The 11124-nt window shown below is 39.9% G+C and overlaps 2 protein-coding genes across 9 annotated transcripts in view; both read left to right on the top strand.

Annotated features, from left to right (window-relative positions):
- Positions 1-583: 583 nt before the first annotated feature.
- LOC108623416 (methylthioribose-1-phosphate isomerase) lies at positions 584-2821 on the top strand. 3 transcript variants are annotated; one of them, XM_026812247.1, is made up of 5 exons: positions 584-958; positions 1308-1543; positions 1619-1827; positions 1935-2104; positions 2183-2821. In XM_026812247.1, exons 1-5 carry the CDS (start codon positions 824-826, stop codon positions 2459-2461), a joined length of 1029 nt encoding a protein of 342 aa, XP_026668048.1. In that variant the 5' UTR covers positions 584-823; the 3' UTR covers positions 2462-2821. The 3 variants fall into 3 exon arrangements, with proteins under 3 accessions (XP_026668048.1, XP_026668047.1, XP_017877381.1); XM_026812246.1 differs by having other exon boundaries at positions 1914-2104; XM_018021892.2 differs by having other exon boundaries at positions 587-958; positions 1896-2104.
- A 533-nt stretch (positions 2822-3354) lies between these two features.
- The window catches only part of tmod (tropomodulin), a 66530-nt gene continuing 58760 nt past the window's right edge, over positions 3355-11124 (top strand). For 3 of the 6 annotated variants that reach the window (XM_018021912.2, XM_018021914.2, XM_018021913.2), the window contains exon 1: positions 3357-4025. In XM_018021912.2, coding sequence (XP_017877401.1) covers positions 3849-4025 — 177 coding nt within the window. In that variant the 5' untranslated portion in view covers positions 3357-3848. Of the gene's footprint in view, positions 4026-11124 lie in introns of all 6 variants that reach the window. The other 3 variants (XM_018021911.2, XM_018021908.2, XM_018021910.2) reach the window with 2 other exon arrangements.

Genomic DNA, 11124 nt, shown 5'->3' with positions numbered 1-11124 from the left:
TATTTATTCGTCGACTAAATACGTTTCAATAACTAGTTTATATATTACTAGATTTACTAAAACGCAGTTGATAATATATGCTACAGTTATCTTGCAGTGCACACAAAACGCAGTTAAAAGAAGATAATTTTCGCGCTTTTATGTATCTCAAGATAAGCATTGTGATAACTTGTTGTTTTGGCGTGAGTTTCTGATTTGCATGCACAGAATTTTCTGAAAGGTTAAAAGTTCATCTAAATTTTCAATTTGAGCTTGTTCTGATTATTCAATGTGCACAAAAAGTTAAACATATGTTAAATATTCTCTGATTTCGCTATATACTCGCGTAAAAACGTATATCTTTTAAAGGCTACTTAACGATACTTGAAGAATTGCGTTTCGCCATTATTAATTCTTCTCTCTGAATTCCTCCAACGATTTGGTTGTGAATTTTTAAGAGAACGCGAGACATCGTAGTTTGTATAATTCGCGCATTGGTCTAAGTGGGGGGGCGTTTAGTTCGCTTTACAGTCATAAGGCGGCGCTGCCCGGGCTCCTCCGTACACATGCCGCGTCTGCGTGTATAATGTCGCAGTGTCGCAGTGTCAGTACGAGCGGGCATGTGATAGCTTAGCGATCGTTGTTGCGATACGGTAGGACCCAGTCACGGTCGTTCCAAGTGTACACGTGAGTTTCAAATGAACGGACTCTCGTTTCATTCAGAAAGTACGAAGCCGTGATTGTGCTAGCCGCGAAGTCGCGTTTCGGGTCTGTGTCGGCACGTCGCCATCCAGTTTTCCACAACAGAACACGTGCTTTTCCCGAAATTGCTATTTTTCACGAAATGGATACGACACTGGAATCGATCAGATGGGAAAATGGCAAGCTAGAAATTCTGGACCAAACTTTATTGCCCCGGACCAAATATATACCTGTCACAGGCGTGGAAGATGGTTGGCACGTCATTCGTAATATGCAGGTATGTTTTGTTTACGTGTAAGAAAATTATCGACATTTCGTTGATTCTCTGTCCGTTTATTAAAACGCAGTGTCTAGTTATCATTCACTCCGGTTGACAAATAATATTTAGCAAGCAAATGAACCGTTTAAATTAATAAATTGCAGTTTATCGGGAACTGTGGCAATTTAAACTACTTCACGGCGATCTAAAGCAAAAGAAATCTTGATTAGTGACATTAGTTGACCTACATCCTTTCGAGTCTGTCCATTTAGTTTTTGTACATGTCGTTGGCAAATAATTCAAATGTCGACTTAAAATAAGAGGCGACTGTACGCTCGACTTAGAAGATTTTCCATGATATCTACAGGTCCGAGGTGCACCAGCTATAGCCATTGTGGGCTGCCTTAGTTTGGTTGCGGAGATTACGAAGGATGATCATAGAGATAAAAAGAGTCTCCGTCAAGATGTCGAAGGCAAATTGAATTATTTAGTCTCAGCACGACCTACTGCTGTTAATATGAAAATAGCAGCTGATGAATTAATTCACTTAGCTAATAAGCTCACTAAAGATACTACTGTTAATATTGATCAAATGAAAGAAAGGTATAATAAAAAGTTCTCATTTCGGTGTGAATTAATCAATTTTCAATGTCAGCTTACCAATATTCATGTTTTTAGCTTAATCGATAGTGTAGAATTAATGTTGATAAAGGATATTGCTGATAACAAAGCTATTGGGGACTTTGGAGCTGAAGAAATTTTGAAGCACACGCATGGAGATGGTGCTGTTAAGATCTTGACTCATTGTAACACTGGGAGCTTGGCGACTGCAGGTTATGGCACAGCTTTAGGTGTTATTAGATCTCTTCATAAGAAACATAATCTTGGTAATGGTTACATGTCTCTATCTTTCAAACAGGATTCTATAGGATTCTTTAATTAATTACTCTTATAGATCACGCATATTGTACAGAAACCAGACCTTATTTTCAAGGTGCGAGACTGACTGCCTACGAATTAGTTTACGAAGGTATTCCTGGAACTCTTATTTGCGATGACATGGTAGCAGCATTGATGAAGTCGACAAATATCTCCGCAGTAGTAGTCGGAGCAGATAGAGTGGCCGCGAACGGCGATACTGCTAATAAAATTGGAACATATCAAGTAAGGCTTCAATCATGTATTTTCATTCGAAATCCTGATACCTTTTCGTCTAGTTAATTATATTCGTTATATTTTCAGATCGCAATAGTGGCGCAGTATCATAATGTTCCTTTCTATGTAGCGGCGCCACGGACGTCTATAGACTTTAGCATTCCATGTGGCGATTATATTGTTATCGAGGAAAGGCCGGAGAGAGAAATGTCTCATATAAAAAACGAACGAATTGCTTCGTGTGGTATACACTGCTGGAATCCGGCGTTCGATGTAACTCCGGCCAGGCTGATCACGGGCATCATTACAGAAGTCGGAGTATTCAGGCCGAAGGACTTGATAAAGTTGAAGACCGAAAGAAATTAGAACGTATTCATTGATTGCGAGCGAAGAAGAGTGCTTCCGGATGCGATTGTATAAATAAGTTAGTCGCTGATTTTAGTAATATGCGAAGGAGATCGTTGGCGGCTCTTGTTTATTTGATGAAATTCGTGTTACAATAATGTAATTCACGTGTTGCGCTTATTTAAACATATAAGTCTGATTAGATGAAGTAAAATGCATTGTACGTAAACGTGTTTGCGTTTGAAAATGCCTTGTTATCTTCACTGTGATTTTTACATATATATTTGTAATGATAAACGTTTTGTACGGATAGTTGTATAGAGAAAAGAAAAGGAAGGAGATATACGGTTAAAATATAAAATTTAGCAAAATGCTCATCAATGCTGTGTTTTTTTTTAATCTAGTTTACATACGTATCGTCAGATGGCGCGTGCACCTTGAATTCCATGTAGCTTCCACGTTAAACTGACAAACAATTCAATTTTACCAAAAAACAATCCTTTATCTCGCTTATCTTTACATACAGGACAAACAATATAGATAAAATACACTGCGAAGTTACTTTTGTCTAGATGTATTCTCGCCTTGAATCGTATTAAATTTTAGATTTCATGAAAATAGTATGCTGACAAAAATTCATCGATTAGTCACATAATATAGGAATGAAGTTAATGAATGAAGCATATCAGATCGTCCCGGAAACGTTTTCTCTTTATAACGACAGAATAAAATTAATTATATCCTTGTTGAAATGAAATCGATCAAAAATCCAACGTTTCGAGCAAACGATAAATATTGGCGAGGGAAGCCACGAGTCGTAGTAATTGATTTTTCCTCGCAGGAGTTGTCGTGCGGCTTCCCAACGCGTCTTCTAGCAACCCTGATCCCGAGCATGACCAGTCGCGATACGCAATACTAAATAGAAACACCGGATGTGGACGAATCGACAACGACGAACAGTTCGAGCGCGAAGCGGAGTATTTATCGCAACCGGGCCGGTGAACAGTGACGAATTCGACAGCGGTCGTAACCGCAGCGCGTGTTGAGTTCCTTCGGGAAAATTTGACGAGCTATTTTCGCCGTTGAAAGGCGCGCGGGAACGCGTTCGCGGCGGGTTTCTCGTACCGCGGTGCTTTAGTACGGCCAGTCTCGCTGCTTCGTGCAGAACTTGGCCGATCCCGGAATAGTTTCGTCGGTTCTGCTCGACCAAGTTTTTCCGCGCGACCGCTTCCCACGTACTGATCCGCAGCGTGTTCGCGAGTGTCTCACGTCGCCCATAGTACAACCCCAACTTTCACCCGCGCGTGAATCGACCGATAAAAAACTAAGTAAACACCGCATTTTTCTTGGAGCGGTTCGTTCGTTTATACGATCGTTCAACCTGGAAGCCGATACGGAGAACACGGGGATGGATGCGACGGACGTCCTCGGCCCTGACGTCCCGTCTGGGAACGGCGAGGGTGTTCTAAACAGTGACAACAACAACGTGAACAACAAGGACGATGAGGCGCCCACCGTCGAGGAGACTTACGAGGTCACCACCACGAAGCGTAAAACTATTCGGACCAGCTACAAGATCCAAGAAGTAAGTGACGACATATATAAGTGACACGTGCGATTAAGGTAGGTAGCTAACTAAGTTTTGTCGCTGGCGCCTCGACGCGTGGACGTTTTATTGCGAGTCTTCCGTCCTTTGCTTTCACGATACCGTCTTAAATACTCGATTAGTAAACTCCTTCATTCGAATTTTTGTATCTTACTTATGAAGGATCGATTGGTCGTTGATAAATGTCTATAAACGTTATAATAATTCACGAGGAAACATGGTCGACGAAAAGCGGGCACAGATTTAAGCCTATCCTTTTTTTTTTCGAGTATACGATTCGTGTAGGCTAAAAATAAACGCAGAGAAAGAGAAACTTCTGTTCGACGGCGGGCGCTCGAGATTCTCGGTTCATTCTGATATTCGTCAAGGATAAACGGACTTATTTCGATCCGCGGATTTCGAACGGGGTTTACCAACTTTATTTGGCGCGTTGTATTCGGTCCTCGACGAGGATCGGGCATCATGCCCGGGATCATACCTTCAACAATCAATAAAAAGCGCGCGCGAAAATGGTATTTCGTATTTTGACATCTGCCAATTTACTGTTTTCCCAGCGTGTAGTTCTCGCGAAAAATCCACGTGGTGTCCTTCTTACCGGGACAATTAAAATATGGCGTCGCGTAAATGTTTGGTTTCAAGTAGAATTAACGTCCCTGTTTGGGAATCGAAATCGGCCAAGTAATTTTGTGTACCATTAATAAACTTTACTTTTTTATCAGTTATGTAATAAGTGGAGGAATTAAAGTTATTTGAACGTGGGCGGATCAAAGAGACTATAAATCAGGCAGTTATGAAATGCTTAGGTCAAGCTGAGATATAATTATTAATGTAATTGGCATTTCTCTTTTTACTCTTGGCCAACTTCATTCCCAGATTATTCCTGTTTCGCTTATTTAGTAACAAAATAATTAAATTTAACAGAATTCACCCGCTTTTTGGCGTTTATAGAAAACATTAAACATTATTTTAGTGATACGCTTTTAAAAATTTGAATCCTGTAAATATTTGGATGATCTCCGTTTCAACAATTCGATTGTGAAAAATATTTTGGAGCATTTAAGTATTCCGATTCATAATATTTAGAATCACGGAAACGAACAATATTTTTACAGTACAAGGATAGATGATAAAATAACAAAAAATAAAGATAATTTAAGACTGTTACTTGAATGAATCTACGAACATCATTACTTTAAAGATTTCAATGTTGGAAAATTAATTCGCCAGTTAAAACTGGAATTCTAAAAATTATCGCCGTTATTCGATAACATTTGGGATCGTTCGACGTTTCATTGCACTTGATCATTCGACTCACACGTAACTCAGTTTATTCCGAAGTTCGCACATAAAATCGATGAGTCAAAGAAAATATAAACTTCGATTTCAAACAGAATAGAGACGCATTTTCGTCTTTAATTCTTATACCGCTTAGTAGCTACCAACTATTTTTCAATTTAGCCTCTGGCTATTACAATTAATTGAAACGTAGTTTAATCACATTATGGCTTGTTGTCACAAAACGCACGGGGCGAACGAAATTGAGGAACATTTTTTTTTAAACAAGGAACAGTTCTCTCTAAATGCGCACAGGGAGACGTGCAAAATAGAATCGAATTGGAATCCGCGCGTATAAAGTATTTCTGTCGATTCATCAAACTCCGGCGGGTAGTACGGATCCTTTCTTTTTCGTTCCGAAGCTGGGAGGAGAACAGCGACTTCCGCGAAGTTGCCCTGTCCATCGAGAGAGGGTTGGCTTTTAACAGACAAAAGGAAAGTTCGGGCACGAAATTAAATCGACGCGACGAAGCGACACGCCGCGCCGCGTCGTGCCACGGAATAAGAAAGATTAGTCGGGCGGCGTTTAATGCAAAATGAGCGGACAACGGGCGCGCGATTTACTCAGATTCTACGTCATTGTCGGTAAGACGGTTTTAGATCTGGCAACGGCAACTCGCTTCGAACGAACGGTGAAACGAAGTAAGCGCGACGCGACGTAAATCCGGCCGATGAATGCCCGAGGAACGTCGCTTGCGATTGGGGTTTCCGATTAACGATAATCGCTCACTGTTTCCCACCGACCCATTGCCACGTTTCCTGGGCTGCGCGGTAATTATCTCTCCGTAAACACGTTCCGTAGCATTACGTTTCTCAAATGTGTCTAGAATTTAATTCTTGTTTTAAATATTTTCAATAAAGACGATGAACAGGTAAATAGGTAATAAAAAAACATTATGTTCGTAACTGATATGTTATTTGGATTTGAAATTTGCATCAGTATTTTAATAAAAATAATTAAAGGCCATCGCGCGTCGTTCTTTTAAGGCTGATAATTATTATGAGATTCAGAATACTTCGAAGAACCGAACTTCTGTATAAAAAGCACAAAAGTATTGACAAAAATATTTCACTGAAACTGATGTGTACGACACGATAATTTCCTCTTGTACGACGAAAAAGTTGAAGCCACTGGGAACGAAAATAGGCGTTTCATCCCGGGCACTGATTTTACCGCAGCTTTTCCCGGGTAGAAAAATATTTATTTAATTAAAGGCCATCGTCGCGCGTCGACTGGAATCGGGCAGGAAAGATTTCAATAATAACTTGCGGCGGATCGGTCGGGCTTGGCAAGAGGGATAATTTCAGAGCTTGTCCCTCTCGGCCGGACGTTCCATATAGACGTGTCGAAGATAGACATAGTTTTGGCCGTGTTGGAGGCATTAATTCGTGAAACACACGTGCGGACCCGTGAGCTCCGAAGCTGCGGATAATCCAACTAAATCATTCTCATCGTTATTATCACCGCGGCGTCGTGAGGGTAGACGTTGAATTATCACCCACATAAATTTCGCCATAACGCGGGGAGAAGAGCCGGCCGCTTTCTTTGAAACCGGAGGGGCGAGGGAGATCGAACGTTGAAACCAGAAAACGTCTTAACGTTAGTCTTCTCCCAACGTCGATCGTTGCCTGTTTCCGGTTCACCAATTGAAACTTCCCTTGCGGGGTAACTTTTGAAAAATAGCAGATGACCCAGAATTGGCTTCGATTTTATGTAAAGTAGGGAAACTGTTTACGTTGAGATGGAACGCGCAAGTCTGTTCAGGATTTACAATTGGAGTTTCTGTTGGAATCATCTTTGCTGGTATAATTTTAGTTGTTGTGTAACTCGAGCAAACTGATAAATGAATGTACCGCGACAAAAAGTTATTTGTCAACGAGAGAGCTGTGTTTCTTCGATGCATTTTGAGTCCTTTGCGAAAGAAATCTCTTTGACAACAATGAATCATTAATTTCCGCAAAACAATGATTTAAACTGAGAAACAATTATAAAGAACAGACGGCGGCGGATCGTGTAGCCGGAGGGGTACGGGACTCGCAATTTGCGTTCCATTGCAATCCAGAGGCAACCAGATAATCGTCCTTTTGTTGTGTGAATGAAATTGCTTAACGCGAGCAAACAGGAGCTTCGTCTAAATCGACGATTGCTTCGCGAAGGAGCAATCACGGAAAATAAGAGGATCATCTCTTTTTCATTGTTCGTGTCTTGGTCACGTCGATTATCGACTTAAAACGTGGCAAGTCTATTCTGGCACCCGATAAAAGTATTGATAAATCACTGGCCCATGTTTCAGCAACTGTGAACGAATTTGAAAGATCGAACCTGACGCTCGTATTGACGTGCTTTTAAAATAACACGAAGGCCGAGCCAAAGCTTCGATTAGCTCACATCTCACGGATCTTGAACATCTCTTAAAAAATATTACAACTCACTTGTTGTCATAATCCAATTACTAAAGATTTCACATCAAGTTAGTGCAAAATCGGTGAGAATTAAAAACGAGTACCGATTAGATTTAACTAATGCCAAATGAAAGTTTCTATTTCACATTATTGCCAGATGTTTTGTTATATAAGAATAGACGTAAAAGCTGAAGTTAATTGAAATATAGAGAATGGTTTGTGCTATTATAAGTACAAAAGTTATCAACGACATTTTCAGATCATTCAGACAATATCCGCAGATTTTCTACGCTATTTACCCGAAGTTTAGGGACATTAAGAAAAGTAAATTTGTTGATTGCGACAAATTCCGCCGCTGGCCAGGAACAGATCGCTCGGAGGAAATTTATACGGGCACGTGCTGCTCGGAACAAAATACTCTGGAAATTTAGTTGATGCGCGTTAGACCCGCGTTTAGATGCACTCGATTATTAACTCGATTAATAATCTCTTCTTAAGATGAAACGTGTCGGATTTACGAGCTGACGCGCAGATCCTCGAGCGCGGATCCCGGAACGATATCATTTTCTCCGTACGTCTGTCTTCTCCGTGTCCGTGCGCTTTTCGAATCAGCAACTCGCAAACTTCGCACTGGCTTCGCTCTCGCCAAAATACATTTACAATGTATAGCGCACCGGGAAATGTCGCGATTGAAACGAGACGATGCAAACGGGAACACGGAAATTTAGATTATTATTGGCAACGACAGAGAGCTCTCGTCGAAGTGTGATTGTACGAAACTGTGCTATATATTTCTGGAGCGTGCTTTACACCTCGTAAATCCGAGGAGTTTGTATCTGATCGGACGAAACTCTCTGAAATCGTACATTATTTCGCAACGTATTTATTTAGTGTGTTCATGATAGGCGAAGTTAGTTTCCTAGGACAGGCAAATGTCTGCATGTATTATTTTTACTTTATTTTTAGATGTTCAGTGCTCCATGATGTTAAGTTTTGCAAATATAGAATATTGTTTTGGACATTTCGTGTATTCATTAAACGTTTCATACGCTGCAGTAGTTTTGGCTAATAATCGTGCATCAAACCAATGTTTGTATTATCTTTCTGCGACAATATTGATTCTGGCGCAATTGCCCAAACAGAGAGTTTGTAGTACAAGTTTCATATTGTAGTTGCAGTCCGTTTTGCAACATCCATTCCAGCGAGGAGAGTTCAACGTGTTCAAATATCCTGGATTTGTCTTTTCAAAATAGACGAAAGTGAAACAGAAATGGAATTGGACTTATAGATTAACGTTGGAAGATTGTATTCGCTCGTTAGAGAAAGAACGTCGTGTAATTTCGCGTGTAAACGAGAGGGAGCAGGTAAGAAATCGATCTCTGTTGCGCCAAGAACTAATTCAACCGTCGCGTCGCTGAAGACGGACAAGTAACTGAAAATTACGATGATTAATTGGACGTCAGTAGCACGGGGCCAAGTAATTTGCACGATGAATTTCGCAAACTACGACAGATCCATCCCGGTTTACGCTCGTAGACGGTTCCGTTCTATTTCTTATCGTTTACTGCTTATTCTTTGCTTAATTACATCGAAACTTTTCGTTTCGTGTTTCTTTCGTTATTTACTACGATTTCAAATTTCCTCTACCATTTGTTCCCCTCTTTTTTCGCGACTTCTGATTAAGCAGATACGGCACGGTTTGATGATAGAAAAAAAAAGAAAGGAAGAATTGGGGATGAAGTTTTTCTCGAAGGACGTCGTTGGCGAACTTAGTACACTTGGTTAGCTATAGGATTTATGGTGACGAATCCAATCTTCGTGTGACTAATTGTCCTACGAGCTTAATTTGTGGCTTGGGTGACAGTGAGCTGCGAGATTTATGGTGGAAGATAGTTAGTCTGAAACGTTTAGTAGCTTGTCATAACGATGTAACCTCGCGGAGATTCGATATGTAATATTAATTACCGTACTCGTTTACCTTCTGATTTCGTTGAAAGGTTTAATACGAGAGTTTAACGCATCTTCCGGAAAGCAAGCTCCCGTTTATTGCAGATAAATCCAACGCGAATTAGTTCTTTATGAAAATTAACATTTCTTTTTCGGATATTAAAATAGTAAAACAAGAATCTACTAAAATGATATAATGTTAGGGAGATTAATTACAGTGAAAATTATTTGATTGCCACGAGGGCCGTTGCTAGGTATTGGAAGATATATTTCTCAGAGAATTAAATAAGAGGCGGAGAAAAGCTCAGTTGAATGAACAAGTTAAAAACTCGGTAGGTACTTGTACGTTTTCAAGCCTCTGACGGTGTTATACTAACTAAGTAAGAATGTTGGAAACCTTTAAAAAAATAAAGAGAATGAGGCTTACACCCGGAAGCCTTAAAGGGTATTAACTGCGAGAACTTGAAAGCCTTGAAGGTTCAAGTTACGGATCCTGTGCGACACGATTTCCTCTCGTACCGCACGGAAAAAGAAAACTTGAAACCTCATCAAGGCGATAAACAGTCTTACAGTTTCATGTCGTGTCTCATTCAGCGTCTGAATTAATTTTTTAAATAAGGGAAATGAAATATTATTGTGAAGAGTGCCAAAGGAAATATGGCATGGAAAAATTTTATAGTTTTCAGAGAAATGCTGAAGTCTGTTAGTAAAGTATATACATAAGATACATAATTACTTACTTATAAAAAGTAATACTAATGACAAGTAAAGATGATTTAGAAGCGTGCCTGACCGTAAACGTACCACATGTACTTAAATACTATTATACATTGGAAACTTATTTTTCATCATTTTACATTAGATTAGAGATTAGAAAGATAGACATATTCAATAATAATGTTTCTTTCTTATCTTGAATATCTTTAACTACAGAAAGTTAAATTACTATAATTGTTAAAACAGTAAATTACAACAATTAGTAGATCAATTTGATGGGAACGTGTTCGCACACAGAAAGAACTGTGTACAATTTGAATACACGGTACCTTGGGTTTGCGGAATTCTTGGCACGAGTGTAGGAGGTCTTGACAAAAATTTCGCCTCGCGTTTGGGTCGTCCGGCCTTGCTCCCGTACGAACGTAAAGTGACGACAATCGCCGCTTCTGCAATTCACGCCTTCGATAAAATTCTAAGTATTTGTCTCTAGGTCCACCTGGTAAGAAGGAAACAGATGTATTATTACATTTAAGAAATTGTTGAAAAACTAATTGAGAATTAATATGACATGTTCCTCGTTGATAAATGTTGATCTTGATTTTGGAATATACCGGGCCAGAATGACCACTGTAAATTGCAGCGATCACGAGATCGATGGCCGCTCGCGAGGCCGGTG

The sequence above is a fragment of the Ceratina calcarata genome, unplaced genomic scaffold (genome assembly GCF_001652005.2).
Source record: "Ceratina calcarata isolate Rehan_Ccalc_2016 unplaced genomic scaffold, ASM165200v1 scaffold267.2, whole genome shotgun sequence".
Lineage (NCBI taxonomy): Eukaryota > Metazoa > Arthropoda > Insecta > Hymenoptera > Apidae > Ceratina > Ceratina calcarata.
This window is presented reverse-complemented; position numbering and strand designations above follow the sequence as displayed.

Bases quoted from the DNA above. Each gene is read 5' to 3' on its own strand.
- LOC108623416 (XM_018021892.2), top strand. From the start codon at position 824: ATGGATACGACACTGGAATCGATCAGATGGGAAAATGGCAAGCTAGAA. The intron at 959-1,307 runs GTATGTTTTGTT...TGATATCTACAG, and splicing joins ACGTCATTCGTAATATGCAG to GTCCGAGGTGCACCAGCTAT. The intron at 2,105-2,182 runs GTAAGGCTTCAA...TTATATTTTCAG, and splicing joins ATAAAATTGGAACATATCAA to ATCGCAATAGTGGCGCAGTA.